Source organism: Hydractinia symbiolongicarpus, chromosome 3 (assembly GCF_029227915.1).
Source record: "Hydractinia symbiolongicarpus strain clone_291-10 chromosome 3, HSymV2.1, whole genome shotgun sequence".
Taxonomy (NCBI): domain Eukaryota; kingdom Metazoa; phylum Cnidaria; class Hydrozoa; order Anthoathecata; family Hydractiniidae; genus Hydractinia; species Hydractinia symbiolongicarpus.
The window spans coordinates 11,821,783-11,846,835 of NC_079877.1; the positions used below are offsets into that span (position 1 = coordinate 11,821,783).

General features: G+C 36.4%; 1 protein-coding gene across 2 annotated transcripts; it reads right to left on the reverse strand.

Moving 5' to 3' along the window:
- Positions 1-12,523: 12,523 nt before the first annotated feature.
- Positions 12,524-19,209, reverse strand: LOC130635737 (uncharacterized). Of its 2 annotated transcripts, XM_057445190.1 has the most exons (8): positions 19,048-19,209; positions 16,369-16,719; positions 14,816-15,115; positions 14,357-14,635; positions 14,118-14,216; positions 14,006-14,018; positions 13,867-13,900; positions 12,524-13,759 (listed from the first exon to the last, which is right to left on the reverse strand). In XM_057445190.1, exons 1-8 carry the CDS (start codon positions 19,103-19,105, stop codon positions 13,460-13,462), a joined length of 1,434 nt encoding a protein of 477 aa, XP_057301173.1. In that variant the 5' UTR covers positions 19,106-19,209; the 3' UTR covers positions 12,524-13,459. The 2 variants fall into 2 exon arrangements, with proteins under 2 accessions (XP_057301173.1, XP_057301174.1); XM_057445191.1 differs by lacking the exon at positions 14,816-15,115.
- Positions 19,210-25,053: the final 5,844 nt, after the last annotated feature.

Consider the following 25,053-nt stretch of genomic DNA (forward strand, 5'->3'; position numbering starts at 1 on the left):
AAGTCTAAAATTCTGGCCTTGCTTCCCACTAAGGAGCTAAACGCTTGGAGGATGTGCTGACCTGGAGTTTTGGCACTCCAATCTACCTACCACTAAGAGGTTCTACGGACCGTCTCGAATTTATGTTGACAGACGAATATCATCATGAGAAGAACGTTTCGTTCACTGGATTAACGATGCATTTGCTGATAGAATAAAGATGAGCGATATAGCCAACCTGTACCCGAATTTACCAAGTGCACCTGCGGATGACAATACTATTCACGAAAGCCAGGTCTACAGATTCAAAAAGATTGAGGAAACGGGACAGTATCTGCGAAATAAGATTAAGGAGCGTGACAGGCTTGCCAAGAAGTTTAAAATGCATGGCACGTGGGTAAGCTTCTGCGACCATGGGCTGCTGAGTATTAGCATCATTACCTCGAGCGTTGGGATCGGGGCGTTACCCACAGGTTTGGGGACTTTTTTCTGTATTGCCATGAGCGGTATCACAATAGCCGTAAGTATAGGGCAAGCCGGTCTCAGAAACGCGGGAAAAAGGCTCGGTGTCAAATTCAAGAAACATGAAGGTATACGGCTTTTGGCCGAATCGAAATTGAACTCTATTGTTGATCTCATCTCAAAAGCAGTAGAAAATGGGGTGATTAGTGACTATGAGTACAGCCTGATTAGCCGGGAGAAGCAAAAGTATATGTTGTTAAAGGAACAGATGCGACAGCGTTTTAACCGTATTGTGAACGCCATCAATGAACAGGAGCGGGCTCAGCTAATTGCGAAAGGTCAGGAGGAAGGGAGGCAAGGTTTTTTAAACAGAGTTAAATCTGCTCAGTATGTAAGCGCTACGCAGAGCCTCCTCCTGTTTACAGCCCTTAATTTGGTATATTTTATAGGTTTTGTAGGCCTATAAAATGTATGGTTTTTCAATCCACACTTAGCAACCATTCTTTTTTAAAGTCCTTATATCGACATTTCGCAACATGTACCTGAGGGTAGTAATTTTTACCTTGCACATACACCGATGATAGTGCCAGGATTTCACTGACTTGACAGCGCTCATCATAGGGTACTGGCATACCATGGAATTTGGTCGTGATCGCGTCCTTGTAGTATTTAAACTTGGCGTTCACATAGCGGTCTTTTTCACAGTCTCTGCCGTCAATTGCTCAGATATCAGATCTTCTATTTTTTCCAGATTTGGCAGTACTTAGCAACCCAGTCGGGGTACTCTTCAAAATTAGGACTCATCGCTGGTACAGCACTGGAATTGTAACTGGTGGCTTCATCTGGATTTCATCTTGCTCTCACATACAGCTACCCCCGTTACACGTGATATATTTCTGGTAGCAGTACCAGCGTAACATTTTTCCATTTACAACAAACCTACATCCACAGGTACATCTATCATACGCATCGAGTACCTTACATTGTTCCATTTATTTGCAGTTATTAACATCATCCTTTAGGTCTTAAATCCTTCGCTCATTCTTCTTCTCCTTCTCTGATTCTTGTACTAATGCTAAGGCCATAAGAGGCAGGGAGAGACCATAAAGGTCATAAGGCTATAAAGGTCATGACTACTGCACTTCCAAATATATCAAATTCTCTTTGACAGTTGATGCACATTTATTGATAGTATCTTACAACAAGATTGTAAGATAACCTTAGATTTAAACCAACCCCCCCAACTTTTCAAGATCTGCCTTTTCATCCTCTGAAAAGCACCAATCTATGACCCTGTCAGGATGCCAGGCTGGAAGAAGATCCTTCCTAATCCTAGCCTAGTGTTCATGCTACTAGACATGTCCAGGGTGACAAACCAGTCCGGCACATACCTGAGCATCTCGAAATCCTCCTCAATAACTTTGTTATACATGTTCTGCGCCTTGAATTTATCCGGCACATACTCGAACATCTCGAAATCCTCCTCAACAACTTTGTTACACATGTCCTGCGTCTTGAACCTGTAGAGGATATACTTGAATAGATAGAGATTTTGTTCAGCAACTTTGTGGCACATGTCTTGCGTCTTGAACTGTCCTGGTACATATTTGAACACAAGGGGATCCTCTTCAACCATTTTTTTTCCATCTTTCTTGCCTCCTGAACCAACTCATTTTCTCTCTGCGTACACAATCAAACCTTGAAGGGTGGACGTTTGGTTGAGAAATACTGCGCATGCGTTGATTGTTGATGACGTCATCACTATGCAGGGGAATTCCCCCTTTCGGTGCGCTAGAATTTTTTGACTCATTTGATGTATGATAGGGACTTTACCTTCGTTGTGAATGACTAAACACTGCCTATTAGGGAGTTACTCCTTGAACTACATGGCTAATCACTGCATAATAGAGATTTGTTGTGGTTTGATCGTGGCGCATGCGCCTAGGAACTTGATGTGCGTGCGCGAGATATGCGTTGCGCCAGAAGGAACATTTCTCTATCTCTTGTTGTAGAAGTCTCCGAGGACAAGGCTGTTATCATAAAATTTCCCTACTGTGTCTGTTCAATTATGACTGCAGAAGAGATTGGCAACCCTTCAACGCGATCATTGGGTGCATAGCGTCTGTTCATTGGGACGAATTTCGAAATTTATGCAATCTTTTCAGTCTTCGGATTATAAGTTAATTCGTTTACACTAATAATATTGTTTATCTTTAGCAGGACATATGAACAGGAGAAGGACATCTTTCTGCAGGGGTATCGATCTGTACAGTGTCCTCTCAAAAGGCAGTGCAAGACAGATATACCACAACACTATCGCCCCTTCGCGTAGAGCTTTTTCAAATTCCAATAAATTGTTTGTATTTATAGACTACGTCAGCAGGGTGGAAAGTAAGTGTACTGAGTATTTGGTTACATTGGCATACGGTACAAAATGGATTGTGAACGATCGTGCAGTCATGCTTGATAGAACGGTAAGTAAGCCAATCGTCTCTCCCAGAAAGTTACACAAGGTGTTTCCGTTAGCCGCAGCTATCATCCTTGCCATCTGTACCCACATTACTCGGCACCCTTGAATAATTCTATCGTTTAGGTTTATTGGACGATACTATTACAGAGAGTTTAACAAAAAGCTACAAGTCCATCACAGAATCCTGAGGCTACTTAGAAAAATGACTTTTACGACAGCAAGATTAATACTGCCGAAGCATTAGTGAAGGGACTAAAAAGGAAGAAAGCACAGTCTCGAGCATCACAGGAACAGAAAAATATATATGTAACAGGAAAATCGATATAGCTCCACACTTTGGCTGAGTTGGAAGTGCATGGCGAAGAGCATTTGAAACAAGCTTTGTATGCTGCCCTCCCATGAATGCCCCTATGAATAAGTCAGTAGATATCGTGCAACAATTCTTGTGCAACATCTCTTGCTTGGTGTGTGATACAATATGTTACCAATAAAGTCGTAACGGTGGCTGTTGCACAACTGTCGCTCAATACTCTTAATGTTCATGGGAGCTGTCCTAAAGGCTATAACATATTGAAGGAGCAATAAAGACAACGTATAAAGAGCATCGTAAACAATAACTATGAAAAAGAATCCCAGGAGCTTGTTGCAAAAGGGCAAAAGAAGGATAAGGAAGAGATTCTAAAAAAAATTATTCTGTGTAGTATGCACTAACAAATTAATTCATACATCTTACAAAACTTATGCGTAGCCTACAGTTTCAACAGTATCTCCACTGATTGATAAGTCCCAGCCAAAGACTATATGGCTTATTTTCGCTGCAGGCTGATCCGTGCCTACCTCTATATTTTTACGCCGTTCAGCTTCATTGCAAGATCGTAAGAAAACCCATCATTTGCCTTGAACCATCCTTGAACTTTGCTTTTTATATTTTTGATTTTCTCTTACATAACTGCTCTCTTCTCTGTTTGTTGATTTCATTATATAGTTGCCTCCCATAATTTTGAAATCTCTTCTTCTACAGATACAGGCTTTGTGTTATGCCAGCATGTGAAAGACACATCTCGTATGATGTAGGATTATGACAATGTTTGTTCCAACATTGACTGTTTGCATGAGGATGTTGTAGCACTTAAAGCTATTTATGATGATTAACCACTAAGCAGTCAGGACTTGCTCAACAACATATGCATCACATTCATGTTCATCTTTGTTAAAAACAGTTGCGTTGTTGTCACAAAGGAAAAGGAAGCATTTGCTATGCATTGGATATTCCAAATACATCTGTAAGAAACAATTTTTAACTTGTACATACACATCGCTAATTGTTAGGACCGCGCTACCGTCGCAAGGTGGTAATTTCTTCTTGTAAAAGCTAGTGGCTATGTTGTCTGTCTGTCCATTGCTGTTTGGCTGTTTGGAAATATATCGGTCCTTCTTGCAACTGCTCAAGAGATGATATTGAATGTGAGTTTCTCCACTGTTTTATCAAATTTGATCAAACGACATTGCTGGCGCAAAATTCTCCCTATATGCTGAAGTAGCATCAAAATGAACATTTTTAGGCGTCATTATCACTAATGGGGATGTAACCAACCAAGTTCTTTGTTCTTATTTCCAAGGATAAAGTCACTGTGTACCAAGCTTTCTATGTTTTCGATATTGTACACGGTTCAATCCCTTTTGTTTTCTTTCACAATCTTTTTTTTTCAAGTTTTAACATAGAAATCCTTTTTTACTTTATTTAACAATTCCTGGTTTAAAGTAATATCGAGTAATGGACAAGCTTTTTTAGTGTGTAAGCATGTTCCATTATAACATGTGATGTAATTCTGGTAGCAGAACCAGCATTTCCACTGTACCGGGAGCCTACGCCCACATTTGCATTCCACTCCGCATCGATAAATCTTTTACAAGCATTGTTTCATACCCTTTTCTTTTTTAGATTTGCTGGCCAAAAAAATGCACACGTCTTTGCAACTTTTCAAGGTCTGTTTTTCAAATTCTGTAAAGCTTCAATCTAGGATTTTGTCTAGATGCCAACTAACGACTTAATCCAGAAACGGAGTTTTTCCTCTGTACTTAAATACTTATACTATCCTCTCTTCTTCTTGAAAATGTTATTCTCCACACGCAATGGCTGCATGTTGTAAGTGCAGTTATATTTGTCTTGTATTTTTTACTTGAATATTTTTTGTTGTCCCTAGCAAAGGACTTTGTGTTCGAATTTCCATTATTTAAGTTTACTTAATGTATTCCATCTGTTAAAGTTACAATGCCACGCCCAATCTAATCTAGGGAGGCTATTTCTATGTCATTATCTGGCGCATTTTAAATACTTACCAAAATACTTAACAGTTTCTTAAACGTGAAAATACATCTTTGATGAATGAGATTTGCTTTTTCCTTTTTCATCAGCCATACTGGTTCCTGATGGACAGAACACTTGAGCAAATTTCTGATTTTGTGTAAATATCAATCATATTGTCGCATAATTTTGGATAGATGAAGTATTTTCGAGAAGTTTATTTTTACGCAACTTTTTATGCGCATTTGATTTTCGCGTACCTAGGTTTAATGCCCTCCAATGGACTACACATCCTTTAAAATTAGGAGGTTGTAAAATTTTAACTTTTGTTGCATTAACACACAGATCGTTTTGCATGGCTGGTCGGCTTCAAAAAATTCAGCAATCACGAAATTTTAAAGTTCTGCGCAAACTGATTTTCGCCCTCCTTCAGATAGATGCGCGAAAGATGATGTGGATACAATAGTTTGCAAGCTATTGTTTCCACATCATCTTTCGCGCACAATTTATATTTGTGGGAAGAAAATTTTATTCAAATATAAATAAATGTAAATTAGAAAGCTTAGGCACTTTTTTAAAAAATGGTGAAAAAAATAAGACTAAAATAAATTTTACTGATTTATAATGTTTTATAACAAAAAAATAAAAATAGCTTAAAATGTAAGAACCAGTTAAGAAAACCAAAACTAAATTTTCTAAAAAAATTTTTAGATCAAGTTTTTCTTCGTACTACTAAAGCATGTTTCTACAGTAACATAACTTCGAAATTACATATTTCTTCCAACCTTAAATTATTCAACATCGTCCCTCAATCTAACCCTATATTTCTTTTTTTTTAAAGGAATACAAATAAGAACATTTGTGGCAGAAAAAAAATGAAATTTGTAAACATACTTTCTGTATATAATAAAAAGGCAACACACTAAAAGATCGCACAAGGTCGAGGACTCCCGCGCATTGGGTCTAGTTTTTTATCGAAAACACATGCGGTTTTTCATGGTCAGTGTTTTTAATGCAGATCTCCATCGGAGACGCTATTTCCTCAGCCCTTACGATATAGAAAACTAGGGAAGTGGGAGGAACAAAGATGGCGTCATGGAAAAGCTATTTTTTTCAGAAACCGAAAGTGCGAAAACAAACGTCAGCGTAGAAAATAGAGGATATTAAAGCATTGCTTTCCAAAACATTTATTTTTTACCAAGGAGATCCTTATTTGGTATTTAATAAACGTATCTTATTCCAGGGAAAATCTGTAGAAAAAGTATTAAAAATATTCACACTTAGCTCATAGCTAGCACTAATACGGGAACGAAATTAATAAAACTTTTTCCTCTTTTTCAAAAAGCATATGGTGAGACAAAACTTTTTCAATAGAATTAATTCAGTGTTGTAAAGATAAACAAAAACGAATTCAATTGATAAGCTCAATAGTACTGTGAGTAATCCACTACACATCTGTCAACGTCAGAATTCATGATGTCGGAGCTGACGTCATCCTAAGACGACGATAACACCACTATGTTTTGTGTAGAGGTCGCATGATAAGTTTGGGGTATTTTAAATGAACTTCACGCGCGATACATGAATAAAAATAGATAATTAATAACTCTTAACGAGACCGCAATTAACGTCATGTTCTTTCTACTAGCATTGGTTAATTCCATCCACTGTTTAAAAATTAAAGGATTTCTAATTCGCATTATTTTCGACTTTCGTTTCAAGCAGTCTTTTTTTACTTTTTAAAAATCATTTAAATAATAAAGCCACTACACGTTTTTCAGATTAAATTCAACCTCGATCATGGCATCTTGCGTTCTTTTGTTATGAGGATGAAACACTTTATCTTCGTCATAACGGCCCAGGGTCTGTTAGCCCCTGAGCCGTTATTAAAGGGGCCAACAATGTTGTCATTGTCAAAAAAAATCAAAAAAAGGCAAAATGGGAACGGGTTTAGGTCCATAAGTTTTAAATGTCAAAAATCCCGAATTAGTACAAGTATAAAAACGCAATATATTTAACGTTGCTTAGTTGAAGAGATCCACCAAGTTCGAAGCAAACATACAAACATACTGCGCCGAATATTTGGCGGCTTGCTTTGGCCCGAGCATCCCCATCTTACTTATTGTTTGAACTGGCAGCTAGGAACGAGTTTGGTTTTCGGTGCTGTGTTAGAACACAATGACTTCCACTTTCGTCCATGAGTGTGCGGTGAAATTTGTAATTTGTCATAAAAGATGACATGAGATTCTTATAAGGTTTTAATGTTTCAATATTGAAACATTGATTGATCATACGAACTTTCCAACCAGCAACGACAAATAATTTTTCCGCGTCGACTAACAACAAATTGACTCGATTACGGACTTGAAAAAAAGATGTATTTTCATTCAGTGTTAAAAGATTTATTTCAAAACAAAGGCTTCTTTGGTACAATTTACAGTACTAATTATAAAAATTAAAATGAAGAAAGAAAAATAGTTCGTAATAACAAATCTACAAGTTTTGTTGGCAACTAAAGATATTCTAACCAATTTTTCATAAAAATATAGAAAAATAAAATATTTCTTGCACACAGGTATAAAAAATTAAAAGAAAGAATACATTTCACACGATATAAAAACAAAAATGACAAATAATATATATATATATATATATAATAAATACGTCTCCAAAAAAGATCTCCACAAAAATTATAGAAACCAATCAAGACAAAAATCGGTTCATTTTTTTTTTGACGTCAAATTCCAGGTATTTTTACTCACAATGCAACGAGTCAAAAGATACAAAGAACTAGCACTTAATAAATAGAGCCTATAAGAACGACCACCCAAAACATTAAAACGTAACAAAAAATGTTACTAGTCTTTTCTGAAAGTTTTATTCCCGTGCATTAGTCCCCATGTTGTCAAACCTGTCACAAAAATATGCTTTTGAAAAAACAATACAACATGCGTTCTGACCACCCGTTCAGGGTAAACAAAAAACCTTTCCCATTAAGAATCTACAATTCCAATTCTAATATCCTCTTGTGTCTCAATACAATGTTTTTTTCTCATTACTCGGCAGAATGTCTCGGGATACCTCTGGCAGGTTTCTCCGGTTTAGGGGAGTCAGGGACGCCACTAGTCGGACCTGTAGCCGGGTACCCGTCAGCACCGACTTTCATTTGGGCGTAATCTGTTTTCAGGTTGTCGGGTCTTGGGCCATCGCGCCCACCTCCGCCACTTCGATTCACTTCAGCGTACACTTGTTTCGGCTGGTCTTGAGACATAGCTGCTGAAGGTTGTGCATACTGAGGCTAAAACGAATGATTGAATGGATGAATAAACGAATGAATAAAACAGGCGATAGAATACGATATCCGTAAATCCTAGGAGAATTGAGGTTACTTAATTACCCACGAGACTGCACAAACAGACTAATTTGACGCTAAAAATTAGAAGTGAGGAAAATTTAGGTCCAATTTGAAAGGTATCTAAAAAAAGTAACTGCGTTGGGGTGCACAACTAAACAATATACTTTCTCACACTTATTTCCCAGAAATACAGAAAGCGCTGTACGTAAACAATTTGTAACATTAGACTATCAGAAATATGTTTTGAGGCGAAACAGAAGAATGAGGATTTGTAAGGTGTAGGTGAGTTAAGGAGTTTTAAGGATGGTGGAATTTGTACTTCAGAAAAAAAACACAAAGGGTAAATGTTTACCATTTCATCACGTGGTTGTGTTGTCTGTACACTTGTCAACTGCTGACTAAAGAAGAGAATGGACTAAATTTGTTAGGAAAGGGATATTGCTAAATGAACCGGCAGACCTTGTAAAGTTTGTAATCAGTCCTTGTTTTCAAAACACAATCTTATTAGGCATTTGTCATTTTTTAAGGTAACAAACATTGATACTTTTTCCAATAAGCAAATTCAATTTTTGATTGTTTATACAAGAGATCTCGGCTAAAAGCTTGTTTTATCTTCCATACAACGACGCCGAGACGATGCTAAGACGGTGGAAAGCTTGACGGTGGTAAGCTGCTTGCTATACCACAAGATCTAAAATTCCTTATTTTGTTTTTTAGTCCGAGAGACAGAAATTTAAAGTTGGTTATTAACACAAAAGGCGATCGACACACTATCATTTGTTTTGTTTTTTACTATAAAAAATATAGATATTGGGCCGGGACACATTTCACTCTTTCCATGAGTTTCTCCCTGTCGAATTAAAACTTTCCTGACCAATTGGAAGCACACTCTTCCCTTATTTCGACAAAAACCTACTTGCAATATAAAAAAACTATAAATTTAAAAAATAAATAAGTTATCAGCTGAAATATATTTAAAATGGCCAAGCTGTAGAAGAGGAAGTTGGTGTTTATTTATAATTAGTTTAATTAAAAAAAATTAATTACTCTCTTTACTATGTCTTACGTTGGTGTTGTCTGGAATGTTGCTTTAATACGTAAGGAAACTGCATTTTTACTTAGAATAGAACTTTCACTTGTGGTTAAGTTGTATATTGCAAAGGCTAAAGGTCAAGTACATCAACTAATAACAAGTGTTTTAATTGTGTTTCTAAAAACGTCATTTTGTGACAACATTGATACATTTGACTGGGCCATCAAGATCTACATTCTTAGTTTACATTCACGCATTTTCTTAATATAACTCAACACCAAACCTACATGATAAAGTAATACTTTATAATACATTTCCTATCAGTCCCCATAAAACTTGATGACTTTACAGTTTTTTATTTTAGCTTCTCTGAAACATTACAGGTTTTCCATACTGCACAAACCCTAACATTCTGTAAAACGTTTTATCCGATAAAAAGTTTACTTGGAATCCTCACAACATACAAAAAAAAATCAAAATACAGCTCAGTATTGGTTTTGTAGATGTTATTTTCAACACTGCTTCGCAGTCTGTATCAACACACTATTTCCTTATGTTTGCGATACTGTACATGATAAAACTTTGATTTTTCTTGAGCAAATTTTTGTTAAATTTTTCCTAATTCCTCCCCTTAAAAAAAGGACTATTTCCTAGAATAGCTGAAATGCAGATGTTGTAACCAATATTTTAAAACAACAACAGCAGAAGAATGTGATTTCAACATACATACCCCTCGCCGGACTTGTTTAATTGTTCACCTACAAAAAATTAGAAGTAAAACATTTCATTGATGTTAAAGTGTATTATATCAAGCAATAAAAAATCAGACAATCTATCCAACACCAAGGGCACTCTCTGGATTAGTAGATACTACGTTTGTATTTCTGTTTCTTATTAATTTTTAAGACTGTTTGATATGCACATTAGTTAGCCTGAGAGATAGAAAAATCTGTTATTGCTTTCTGCCATTTAATCACAGTTCAATTCTCTATTCAACAATTTGTTTTTGACTTTTTTAAGAAGTGATTTGAAGCTGGATTCTAATATTGTGACCAAAAATTACACAAAAACTTGTACAGTAGTGCCAACGCATGTTTTCTGTCAAACTTCATGAGTAAATGCAGTCAGAAGTTTTACAGGATCAATACATGTTATAAATAATATCTAGAATTGTAAAAATCCCTGACATGTAAGGCCTTAAGGAACCCTATTTTCTACTTGTTCAATACACCGTCATATCGTAATACAAAACAAAGAACTTAGTTACAGGTATCAAAAATTTCTTAACAAATCAAATCAAACAATAAATAAAATCAGAAAAAGAAGAAAAGATGTATTTATAATTTACAACACAGGTAGGTAATATACTCTCAAATGCACCATTTTAGTTAAGCAAATTATAAGTGCCTTACGTCTTCGTCGAAGAATGAGTACAACAACAATAACAATTGCGATGATTATCAGAAGAGTAACGACAACACCAACAATAACTCCTGTATTGTCTTTCTTTTTATCACTAGGTGGTGGATGGACACTTGGATCTATATAACAAAGACAAAATTAATTACAGAAAAAATGAAGCAAAATTTGAATTCTAGTTCTACCAAGATAAAAAAAATATTTACCTACCAAGGTTTTCATGAAAATGAAAATTGAAATTCGAAACAAACAATGTATTTACTGACACAACCATTTTATTAAATTTTAGAAGAGGTCAGGGATCCAGGGGTAGGGGTGGGAGGGGTGTTTGTACAAAGAGGTACTGGAAAGTGAAATGTAAGGCAAAAAAAAGGAAAAACTAATATCGCATTGTTTTTTCAAAATATAATATCTGAACTATTTTTACAATAAGTGCAGCAAATGCATGAACAACTTGAAAACTAAAAAGTACTCCTAAATCGAGAGCTGTAAATGCAAAGTTTAAAATGTGTACAATACTATAGAAACTTCAAGTCTTCTTTTACACAGCCAGTATAACAACAGCTTCTAAAAGCAGCAAAGTGAACAAAATTAAAACAGAACACATTGTTCAATATAATAATACATATTAATGTTCGTTTACCTTGATTGAAATGCATTGAAAAACAGTCATCTCATAATCTAACTGATTCATCTTGCTTCAACTGTACGATACACATTTGCATACAATATATGTTAGATTCTGACACATTCCGTTAGGTATTTTAACAAAAAGCCTTTATAAACTCCAGACCTTGCAAATCTGAAATGGTGTTTATCACTGGGGTTCCTATACATTTTCGATGAAAAAATTAAAGAAAAGAGAAAAAAAAATTTTCTTTAATTTTCACATTCTTAAAAAACACAAGAGAAAGAACACAAAGAACTTTAAAAAAACAAATACACATTTCCAAGATAAAACTAAAACTACAAGTCAATACCACTTTCACACGGCTAGAATTAAACACAATAATAGAGGCTGGAACATAAACAATAAAAGCAGGATAAAATAATAGTTTAATGGTGTTTATTGTCACTTCTATGCAAATATAAGATATCAGAAACTTTTTCATGGTAAAGTTTAGCTCAAATTAGATTTGTTTGCTCAAATTAGATTCGTGAAGAATAACATTTAAGATCGTGTTTATTGTTATACACAAGAAAAATTATTTACAACGTAAAAAAGGGTTTTAAAGTTTTTGTATATTCCCATCACCATTAATGTTATTATAATTTTGCATAGTAAAATTCTTTATCTGGAATTAAATATTATTAGAGCTTTTAAATTCTTTAAAAAAATCACATCGATTACGCTACTCGCATCATCAGCTACTGTTATCTCAGAAGATGATAAAAAATGCCATCCATGTACACATGGTTCCAAAAACTGATGTGATTGCCATCTTACTTGTAGAGATCGCTCCATTGGTTGGTGTAACAGCTGGAAAACAAATGTAAAAATTTACAGAATTTAAAGTATTACATTAAGGAAGGTTATATTTTAAACATTACATTTTAGATACATTGAACAGGCTTATATATTGCATTTTGGTTTATGACTGTTTTCTCATGCACAAAAGACAGAAGAAATACAGCAATTATTAAAGTGACTAGAAAAAGTATTTTTAATTTTCTTAACTAATGGAAGAGCACATTATCTGCTTTAAAAATACGCTTTTATTTTTAATTAGCCCTGCTTTTAGTTTGTTACATCTTTATGATGGAATTAGTAAGGGGAGTACAAATTAAAAAGGTCGCTTGCACATAAAAGTATATGTTGATCCTAAAAACTGTTCTTTTACATATAAATATAAATAAAAAAATTGAGCATTTGAGATCCCCAATAATCTAAAAATCAAAAAAATTGGCTACTTATTTTTCAGGTTTACACATGTGGTATATGTGGTATCATTTTTAGAATTCAATTTCGGAACGATACGATATAGTGACATAAGAGATATATGATATTTTCTTGTTGCTACAGCTACATCCTCTTTTTAATTTTAAATTTTAATTTTTTAGACTTCAAAAATTAGTAACCAAAAAACAAATTAACACCATCATCTGTACAAAAGTATAAAATATTTATTAGAGCACCTAAGAAATTATAATAAAAAACTAAATATTATTTCCAAAATATTACAACACTATTTCTAAATATTGAATGTTATTAAATGATAACACAAAACCTTCGAAGCTGAATTTATTGTTTTTGATTGACAAGCTAAATATTCCCATCTTGATTTTCCCTGTTTATTCCCAAGCAACAAAATCTAAATTGAGAGGATGATAATTTAAAATGTTAATTTAATAGGGAAATGTTAAGTTGTCGTATATACAGGAACACATAATTATATATACAAGATAAACATATATATTCATTAACATTGGATTCCACTAAACAACTACACCCTCGTAGTGGTCAGCATCGCTATCACTGTCAGAATGGGAATTTGGACCCACAGCAGAGTATACACCTTTTTCTCGACTTAGATTATTGCCATCAACTGGATAGCCTCTTGAATCAACTTTCATTTCTGAGTATATAGCTGGAGCAACTACAGGTTTTGGACCAGTTCTGCCACCACCCATTCCAACATCTGAATAAATGACTTGATCAGGATTGTTTTTCCTATCTTCACTAGAGCTTGGTTGAGCATATGTTTTCGGCATATTTAAATCCATAACATAATCATTCTACAACAAACAAAATATTTATGAAATGCTAGATTTCATTTTAGTCAAAATGAAAAAAAAAATGGATACAAGTTTCAAAGTATTTAAAATTATTAATGCCCCTTTACCTCCTCTGGTTCTTCATAACGCAATGGATAATTACTAAAAACAAATGAAACGTGATATAACACAAGAATGCTACAAATAAAGCATGATTTTGTAAACAATCGATAAAACCAGGAAAAAGACATTGCATAAATGTCTTACCTCTCGTCATTTTCTAAAATAAAAAAAAATATTGTATAAAAATAATGTAAAAACAAACACAGAACAAAACAAACAAACAAACAAACAAACAAACAAACATAATTTCACTTACTTCTACGCTTTAAAACACACACTATCACTATAATAATAATGATTATGATGATGACAGACACAACAACTCCGATTATTAACCCTTTGTTATTTCCATCATCTAAAAAAAAAAACAGAACAGCATCAGCAAGTGTTAATGATATTAAGTGCTGCTCATATGGAAAGTTTTTCTCTGTTTAGCAGGAAAATGTTTCAGCATAATTATTCAAACAATGTGTTAAAATCTAAAAGTATCTAGACCTTTCTTTGGTGGATTGGGTGGTCGGGTTGATGAGAAAACATCCTCGCTTTTATCTCCACGTTGACCATTGTATATCCCTCTGATGTTGACAGATGTGGTTCTTAGTATTTCTTGGGAACAGTTTTTAAAAGTATTGCCAGTCACTTCAAAATTTTTTCCGGTATTAAAAGTAAGTTGATATGTCACTTTACAATTTCCGGTATCCTCTGTCTTCCAATTCACATGGACACAATTATCTTGATGGTAATATGCTATGGCAGTTGCAACTGCTGGTGTAACTAAAAAAATATACATTATCTAACAGGCAATGCTGCTTCAAAACTTTATTATATCATGCACAAAATCTTTTAACATGTTTGCTACACTACAAAAAATCTTTATTTATACATATATACATATACATATATATATATATATATATATATATATGCAGTATAATGAACAAAATAGTGACTTACAATTGATGTTTATTATCGTTTGTTCAGTTATATAAGGTTTGTGACCAGAGGCACGAAATTCAATTATGTGACCGCAATTTGCCCTAGTTAATGCTTTTGTTGTATATGTGTATTGGTAAGTTCTTGTGATATTTTCTTTCAAAACAGAACTTTCGGATGGCATATATGCACTGTCGCTTGACATTTTCCACTGAACATCTGGTTTAGGATTGCCACAAACATCTTGTTTTAAAGTCAGCGCTGTTTCTTCGATCACGATGTAGCTTTTAGATATATTTGCACCACAAAAAAGAGGACCACCTACAACAAGTATGTAGCAGGTTACACCATGCGCATACTTATTATAACCAAATAACTTTTTATGGACTTTAAATAAATACAAGAGTTTGAAAGATTTAAGAACTACATGTTATATGTGCTAGGTTTATATCCATAAATGACTACTGCATATAAAGTAGTCAAAATTTATCTAACAAAATTATCATTGATAGCGCAGCGTACTATCAATTCTCTAATTTCTAGTGACAACTGCTGATGTTTATGATGTGGAGAAGAAATGGCTTATCATAGCAAAAAACTTGGTAGTAAAAACAGTTTTTCATAAAAGGATGAATTTTTATCACAATGGGAAATTTTATGGTCAAATGTAATCATAAATTTACATTGATAATAAGCTTTAGGAGGAGCAACGCTCATAAAAAGCTACTTGATCTTAACAAGGCTTCTCCACATACCAAACATAAATTTTCCTTAGAACCCTTTTACTGTGATCATTTGATGGAGTTTAGAGCCCTTATTAAAATATTGCATAAGATCATCCGTGTCTAACAAAAATATATTGAAAATTAGAGATTTTTGTCTGTGGTGCCTACAGGCATTGAAGTAAATGCAATACTTAAGCATCAAGATGATCCTTTGTACTTTTGCGATGGAAACAAGTCCCACGTGGTTCATTCTTATTTCTCTAGTTTTTAACAAAATGTGACGATATCAGATCTTTTATTAAAAAAATGCAGTCTGAGCAAGGCCAATAATTCTGCTAATGCATGAAACCCCAAAAAATTACAAAGAAAAAAATTTGGAATGTTGGAAAAAAAATAAATTATTGCAGTTAATTTTAATGCTTAAAAGAATACTGCAATACAGAAGTTAAGACTGATAATATATTTTGCGTAGCATGTAGTCCCTAATTTCAAGAATTCATTATTACAATGTATTGACCAAGATGGCAGTTTTGTTTGATTTAATGTATAACAGTTCCACACTTCTGAAAAAAGTTTAGCTTAACACTGCTTCTTCTCTTTTTCTCTTTAGAGATCGAGATGATGAAGTTGCAGTTGACGCCGGTCGTCCATGACAGACGTGAAGGGTTACATCTTCAAAAGCTATCAATAAGTAAGTACATTTTTGTTGAACAAAAACAGAAATAAATTAAACCTGGAATATAGACCTTAAAAATTTGCTGTCATTGTAAACTTTTTGGTTAAAACCTGCAACTAGGAATTAGAGTCATGAATCACACTTTTTAAAAATTAAAAATACTGTTAACTCACCTATAACGTCTTTTATAACCACTGTTGCATTTTTTGAATGTAAAACTGGTGAGTCGAATATAACTCTCAAATCAAAATGCTTCTTTTCATTAAATTTAATTTTCTTGATAGATAGTGTATATATGCCTTCTTCCAAGCTTGCAGATAATCGATTACCAAACATTGCTTCACCAGCAGCTGTTGGGATTGATACTAATTTAATTATTTGAACATTGGGTGATCCAAGAACAAACACATTTGCTGTAGACATTCTTTCTCCTGCATCAATGGCAACTCTCCATTGCAAATTAGCAGTTTGGTTTACTGGAACTTCGAAATTGGTTTTGATAGCTTCAACTGTTCCAGATATCGCTAAAAAAGATTATATATTGAGTCATCAATAATGACCAATTTTTGTGCAAAAACATGCAACAATATCATTAAATTTTAATTGCATTTTAAATTCACATTCCTGGGAATTACCCCAGTACTATTATATACAGACAAAACTTAAGTTTTGACTTAAAAGTGGAGCGACAAACTACAAACAACTATTATGCTTGCAGGCATTAAAATACAAGTTTCTGCTATTCTTCATTGTAAGCCATTTTTGTGAAATTTATGCAAATATGGGGGTGGTCTGGAGGGGATGTCTTTAACTTTTTGCTATAGAAATAATAACCACTAATAATCATCTGGTGGGTTTTTACATGCGTAGTTAAGATATATAGTATTGTGATATCTTGTATTGTTCATACCAAAGTAAATGGCGGTCTTCCTGGCCTTATACCTAGCCATCAGTTAAATATTTGCAACTTTAGTTCAGTTATTTGCTTTGCTCTTAGGGTGACTTTGCTAGGCTGAAATAGCATTTCAAAAGCGAGTCTCAATGACTGCAAATACAGACATGCATCTCTTTACTAATAATCTTAATACAGAGAGTGTGTCTGACTTTACAGGCAAAGTGGATGTTTTTATTTTCCTTTGATAACACCAAAAAAAGCATGTCTCAAATGCTAATTGACAAACTCAACTTCCAACATCAATAACACTATTTTACGTCAAGCCATTACAATGCAGTTATAACTTTGAGGCCAAATAACTTGGAAACCAGGTGGTCACATTTCACCGTGTGGGTAACTAGGGACAACCTGAGACAACATTGGGTAAGCTTTCCAAACTGGGCCCCCAAATCCATTTGGGAATGAACAGGTTGATGATATCTCTGCAACTGTTTATCAAAAGTACATGATCCTATACATTTTCTTGATCAGAGTTTCAAGATCTATACAATAAAGTAAGCAGGCATACAAATTTCTAAAAAAACTTATTTTGGCAGGTCTTTGCTGATGTCAGCAAAATCTTTAAATCCTTATACTTCCTTATACGTTCGACAAAAGCACATGATCCTATACATTTTTCTCAGCTCAGCTTTTTCAAGCTCTACACATTACAGGCAATGGATAAACTGTGCTAATGCCAAACATCTAAAAACAATCTACTTTTCCATGGCACATGACTGTGAAGTTTTATAAAACAAAATTTCTATTTCTTTTCTGTGAAAATTAACTGTTACAATTTTTTGGCTAACAAAACGTAGATACTATAAGTAGGTACCAGCAGTCCCCAGTAACATTGCGAGGTAACCATCAGAGAACCATCAGTTTTATGAAGTAACGACCAGAGAACAAGAGGGTTTTTAAAGTGATCCCATGGTATAAAATGATGTTGGACTTATATTATAAGAGCTTAAAAAGGTGGTTAACAAGTCTTTTTAAATATTTTAAAAAACTTTTCGTTCTCAAGGTATTCACATTTAAAGTATTTCAGATTTAATTATGCTGCATAAATAATGATGCCATAGTCAAGTACTAGCAAATTTTGATATTTTCTGTTGTCAGTAACATTAGACCTGTTAAAGGAATGTGCATTCAAATTTTATCAATGCATAGATATTATAAAGGTGGATTGATTAACATAATTTTTTTGCCAAAATGACACTTGTTTGCTTGTCCCAGGCCTTTTATTTTTTTTGCTGACAACTCCATAACAAAAATAATAGAATGGTAAATTTCCAGCTAACTTGACCTAAAATTGACTTGAATACACAGAAGTTATAGTTATATCACAGTATAAAATACTTCTTATATATTAAACAGAACTACATGTTTAACATGTGAGTTTAATAAAATGCCACAAATAATAAATTGAGATTACAAGGACAAAACAGCACTTTACTTCTTCTCGACAAAATTTAAATGAGAACAATGAGGTAGGGCCGAGTTGCATTTTGGGCAGTTTTGTACAGGGTCAGGGTTTTCCAGGCAGTTTCAGAGGAAAACCTTAAAAAAAACCCACAAACATCCGCGGCCGCCCCTTACATTTCACTTTCAGTCAGTAAGTACCCCCGTTAGCTAACAAGCTAGCTTCAGAACTGAATATTTTTTGATTGAACATTATCTGAGGAAATAGGAGGCAATAAAATGTACCCTCAGACTTAGCCTAATTAACTAAGCTTTATTCGAATTTAATAAAACGAGTTTCTTTATACGAAAGCTTAGATGCAAACTATAGTCAATGTGACAAAGCAAAAGCTTAAAAGCTAGCTAGCTATATGGCTAGCTAGCTAAACTAGCTAGCTCACCAGCTGGAAACAACAGAAAAAAAGATATTTTAAATCAACCCCTTATATTTTCATACCTTGGTGTACACTGCATAACCAAATTGTTAATAAAATAGGGATCTGTATAAGATTCATAATCTGTGGTTCGATTAAAACGATGGCTTCCTCTCCGTTTTTAAACTTTCCGTTCAACTAACTTAGTAGTATAACTTCACGTCTGCGTTAAATTTTTATTTTATTGTACACTCCCTCGCCGGAGCTCCTTTTTATTCTTAAAAAGAAGACCTCAGTCCTTACACCTTTGTTTTACAATCATCACAAAAAGGCCGGGTAAATATTACGATGACGGTACAAATTTTTGAGCAAGGAAAATTCTCCGAGTGCGGACATTCATTTAGTCTGCGGATGCGAGGATTTACGATAAATAAACTTTGACATTTTGGCTAGCTACGGGAATCGACCACACACAGAGAAAACATCAATTATAACACATTTATTCAAATGTAAAGAACATTGAATATACTGTTGAGAAAATTTGAAATACCCAAATAAAATCATTAAAAAAGGTTCCTACTTTCCGATAAGTAAAGCTAGCTAATTCTCAGCTCTAGCCATGAAATACCTGAACCCTGCCGGTTTTACCAGGCAAAAGTATAATTGAAATAGTTAAAGCTAACCATCAACAACCATTCCTGAAAGTTTCTGCTAATGGCCACTTTTTTACATAAAGTTACAGGCATTTTTGTAACACTACTCAATTTTATCTTTTTGCAACAAATCAAATTTTTACAACAAATTCCTGCCGAAATGTGTACAAATCCCATCGGAATACCATGAAAAGAAAAGAGAGATAAACACAAGGATAAAAAAATAGGTTTTTTAACAATTATAGTAAATATATATAAATCAATCCTAAAAGGTGGAACACCAGACTAGGTAAATGTAGAGATAGGAAAATGTTCGTTCTGGGACAGTCGACGACGACGACGACGACAAGGGAAATTCCCGAAATCCGAAATTACCCCGAATCCCACAAATCCGATAAATTTCTGGAAAAACCGATAAAATCCAACGCATGCGCAATAGCGACTAACAGGAATAATGCTGACATCAACAAAAAATAGAGATTAAGTAGGGGAATTCCCTTACTTGATAACCGCACCAGAATAATGATGGTTGAATTCGACTTATAATAAAAAAACAATATGAGTTGGTTCAGACATATACCAGATCATATCAAGACAGGAAATGTGTAACATGACGGTTCAAGAACATCCCAGAGCACTTTGGCGAGTACCGGATCATTTCAAGACCCAGGAAATGTGTGCCGGGGCAGTTGAACGGGAGCCATGGCTATTTGGGTATGTTCCAGGTCATATCAAGACGCGAGGCATGTGCACTATGGCGGTTGGGGAGTATCCCGGGCTACTCACATGGACCATGGACTGGTGTTTTTCGGAGGATGAAAAGGCAGACCTTGAGCTTTTGTGAAGTAAATAAATGATGAAGGAACAATGTGATGAGTGTGAACGGCACCTATGACAGATGCTCTTGTGGACGGAGGTTCTTCATAAAAGGTAAGCTGCTATGCTGGTACTGCTGGTATGAGTATATTACGTATAACGGCGGCGACTGTCCATGTACCCGACCCTAGTTGAGCCCCAGAACGAGAATGTTAATTCAAGAGACTTTTATACCAAAGTGAGATGTAAATATTGAAAATATCGTGCTAAGCGATGCTATTCCAGCAAACAAGGGTAAAGATGAACGTTTCGTTATTGGCTTTAAAAGTAGTGACAACAAGCTATCACTTCTATTGATCAAAACACCTAAAAAGCTCTATTCCAATGGTGCCTCGCGTTATGATGAGGGCTGCTCTCTTACCATGTCATTCGATATCTATAACTATCCCGAATGGCTAGAGAAGTATGAGAGTATCCTGACCAAGGTAGAGTCCTTGGAGGGTCATTGCTTCACCACCTCACCTGTCAAAAAAGGTAAATACTTCACCACCAAGGTGGAGAAGTGGGAGGGTAAAGTCAGAACTGATTCTCATTTCAAAAAAGTACCACTAAAAGAAAGCTACGAGTGCAATGCCATCATCAAGCTATCTGTCATCTACAAGCAAGGTTAAAATTACTACATGCAAACCTACTTGGAGGAGTGCAAGTATAAGGTTGTCGAGTTTTATGGCACCCGTCATCTTAGTGTTTCTGATGACGAATCCTTCGTCGTAGTAGACTAAGTGTGAGAGGTTTTGGTATGTTGTTGATCAAGCATACCAAAACAAACATGTTCATTACCGAATTAAAAAAGGAAGCCAAGGCGTTAGGTATCCGTAACATTTCAACCATAAATAAGGCCACCCTTATCGAGGCGATTCGTAAGGTTAAATACAAGGATGCCTCCACTCAAACCGATGGACCCTACTGCGAACCATTTTCAATGATAGCATTGGATAGGCGTCTTGAACAATGCTCGAGAGACCCTAAGGAGAAGCGTAGACGAGTGATATATGATGGAGACTTGCTGATAGACTCAGATACTGGAGAATTGCTCAATTCACGCAACAATCAATTGAATAAGCGGGTGGATCCTCTAAATACCGCTGACATGTTGCGTAGATAGTTTTTTTTATAATTTCCTGCTTGCCTTCTTCACGCCCCTTCTCGACTAGTTGCTGTCTCTCACGTTCATTAAGGGAATCCACGATCTTTCTGGTTCTCGGACGTATTTGCTCCTTGAGCAGCATATAGCGTTGCTTTTCCTGCATAATTAAGCTAAATTCATAATCACTAATAACCCCATTTTCCACGGCTCTACTGACAAGGTCGATAACGGAGTTGAGTTTGGTCTCCGCCAGCAACCTTATACCTTCGTGCTTCTTGCTTTTGACATCTGACCTCTTACCAGCATTTTTCAAACCTGCTTGCCCTAGTCCTACGGTTTTAGTGATGCCTCCCATGGCTACGGCCAATGGTACACCAATTCCGGATAACATACTTCCAATCCCAACACCCGATGTAATGACACTTACGGCCAGCAGACCATGATCGGTGTATTGAACCCACGTACCGTGCATTTTGAACTTTTCGGCGAGTTTGTTCCGCTCTTTAATCTCATTACGTAGATATTGTTCCACCTCCTCTATTTTTTGAGTTTGTACACCTGACTTTCATCAGCCTTCCCCTCATGAGGAGCACTAGGCAGTCTCGGATAAAGCTTAGCAATGTCTGTCATTTATTCTATCAGCAAATGCATGGTAATTCCCACGAAAGGGTTGTTATTGTCTTGATACTCGTTGATGAGCGTGAACTCTAGCCTGTTTGTAAAACCTTTAAGGGGGAGGTATACAGGAGTGTCGAAACTCCATGTAACCATATCTCCCCAAGCGTTTAACTCTTTGATGGGGAGCACGGCTAGTATATTGGATTTCTCACCATTTAAAAGAGAATAATCCGGATCCAGCTGGGGGCATACGAGTCTCAGCCGCTGGTGAACATCAGTCTTGTAGATGCTATCGTGGTTGCCTTTGGTAAACTTTACCTTGCTATCGAGGGCCCGTCCCATAAGGTCCTGCAGTGCTTGATCAATTATGACATCGTATCCATCGTTGACACGGAGTCTACATACCCCGTTCCTGAGCACGAAGAGCTTGATCCTCCCTTCTGCTTGGTCGTTGATTAATGTCGCGAGATCCTCAATTCTATACAAACCCAGCGCAATTGAGATGGAGACTTCCAAATCCCCGACTTCAGTCCTCATGGATGTTGATCTCGCTCTTAGTGAAGAGGTTCACCCACCTAGGCCTGACACTGATGGATTTTAGAGCAATCCTCGTGTCCTGCCCTAGGTAGTCCTCAAATATTGTAGGTTTCTCTATATCTGTGATTTACAGCTGTCTCATGTTTCTTTAAAGAAACATGAGCATTTACTCGTATAACCCAAAGGCAAAGTACAAGTCCAACAGAGGTGAGTGGCCTCTCGGTGTAACTAACTTGGCGCATCAGAACCTCTACGTGTATACGACTCAGCACATTTCCGCGGCCTTCCCACAGTTCACCAAGTACCCCATCAAAGTTCCCACTAACCTGTTGAACGATCCTGTGAGTGAAAATTGGGAGGGGCAAGCCTTGGGCTATTGGAACATGCAGGTGATTTTCGCTTGCCATTGCGCGGAAAACGGCGTTGGGGATTTCTGCCAAGCATATGAGTGGCTCCTTACCCCTCGTTCAATCCATTTTCAAATTTCACGTGTACTACCACATGACACGCATTCTCGCGAGAATGAAGGTACCTATACCCTACAAAGGAGGCTTTTCCCAGTACGAAAGCCCCTACTTCACCTCGGCGTATGCGCAAATATGTCGTGAGTACGGTGCGAACCCCAACGCTTTGTACAAGTTCAAACCCTTGGTGTCATCGTTGACAAATGGTAGATGGTGTCCGCAGGTTGATGGGGATTGGGCCAAGTTTATCATCCCCACTAACCAGGGTCTGACATCGGAAGGTCTGATGAAGCTTAGCGAGAGTATTTGCGTTTACGTGATCTTGCTACTAGGATCCCAACCGAGTGCCAAGGCCTCAATCCTAGGCTCCAATGCCGATAACTCCACGGCTAGACAGATCATCCTGCAGAAATTCGAGGCCATGGTTTAACGTGAGGAAAACATAGGTCAAGACATCAACGAGTTTCAAAAGGTGCTCCAGTATGCACGGACGCCAGTAAACTTCGCCGTGATATCCAGCGTGTACATGCTCCCCTCCAACATGACCTCCGCATTAGAAAGATTGTAGGGTATAACAACAACGTTTTAATAGCGCCCTCTAACATAATTGTAGATGTAGAGCTAAATCTGAACACCAAAGCCAAGGGCCATGCTGTCAAACATGAGGCATCCTTCACTACACCTCCGAGGCAGACTATCGAATCGTTGAAACATCAAGCACTTAGTCCTGAAATGGGTGGAATTACTAAGACCACCCTTGGCAAAGCTCAAAAACATGATGATACCAAGGCTACCATTATCACGGTGGGGATAGGATTGATTATCGCATATATTTGGTGGAAGTAATTCTAATCTGTTGATCAACAAATTAGACGTGAATTTACGACATTTTCCCCCTCTTAGCCCCAACGTAAGCCACAAAAATTCGCACAACAGCAGCCATGACCATGTATAAATACTTTGCTGCGAACTCGACGACTCTCGCTGCAACTCTAAAGAAGAACGAGACCACGCTGCCAATAATCCATGGAAGGGCTGCACCTCCTTTGCCTGCTAGGTACCTCAGGAATATTCCGAGTTTTTCAAGCTGTTTGCGTACAAAACTTTTCCCACCTGTACTTCCTCCAGCACTACCTCCTCCAGCAGCACCTCCGCCACGTCCTGTAACGGCGAGTACGATGGTGGATATGAGCAGACCGATAGCCGAGACGATACTCACTATCGTCAAGCCTTGTTCCTTAAAGAGAATCTTGAGCTTTTCCACGAGTGACGTGTCATCCACAACGATCTTCATCAATGTCTCTTTGATGTGTAACAGCTGGCTCTGAGTGTCGGATGATAGTAAACCGTGCACTTTTACAGTAGCCTCCTTTTGTTCCTGTAGTTGTTCCAGGTCTTCCTTGGTCTTGGCTATATCCCTGTCCCAGATAGCTAGCTGTTCATCGGATGCTCCAGGTGTGGCTTTCTTGCTCTCGAGCCTTTTTACCTTGGCTTCTACTTTATCGATCTCACTGTCATAGAAGACCATCTTGCCTTTCAAGTGCTTGAGGTTACCACGTAACGTTTGAAGCTCGAGGTTGAGCCCTCTTCTTTCACGCTCTGTGGTATCCCTGCCAAAAGAAGTATCTTCGATAAGACTCTCCGTCTCATCTAGAACATCTCCGAGCAGTGGCAGCATCTCGATGTCATCAACCCTTTCCTCAATATGATTTAATTCGTTAATAAGTTTCTGGGCTGCTGCCTTACTACCCTTGTGTGGTGTGGTATAGTCGGTAAACCAATGGATCGCAAACGATTCAACCCCAACCTCCGTTGTATCTCGGCTATACGCCTCAATTCACCATTCATTTTCGT

What these genes read in the sequence shown, in the direction of transcription:
- LOC130635737 (XM_057445190.1), bottom strand. Translation starts at nt 19,105, where the DNA reads ATGAATCTTATACAGATCCCTATTTTATTAACAATTTGGTTATGCAGT. An exon ending in GTTATGCAGTGTACACCAAG is followed by an intron (nt 16,720 to 19,047) that starts GTATGAAAATAT and finishes AATCTTTTTTAG; the next exon opens with CGATATCTGGAACAGTTGAA. An exon ending in ACCCAATCCACCAAAGAAAG is followed by an intron (nt 14,217 to 14,356) that starts GTCTAGATACTT and finishes TTTTTTTTTTAG; the next exon opens with ATGATGGAAATAACAAAGGG.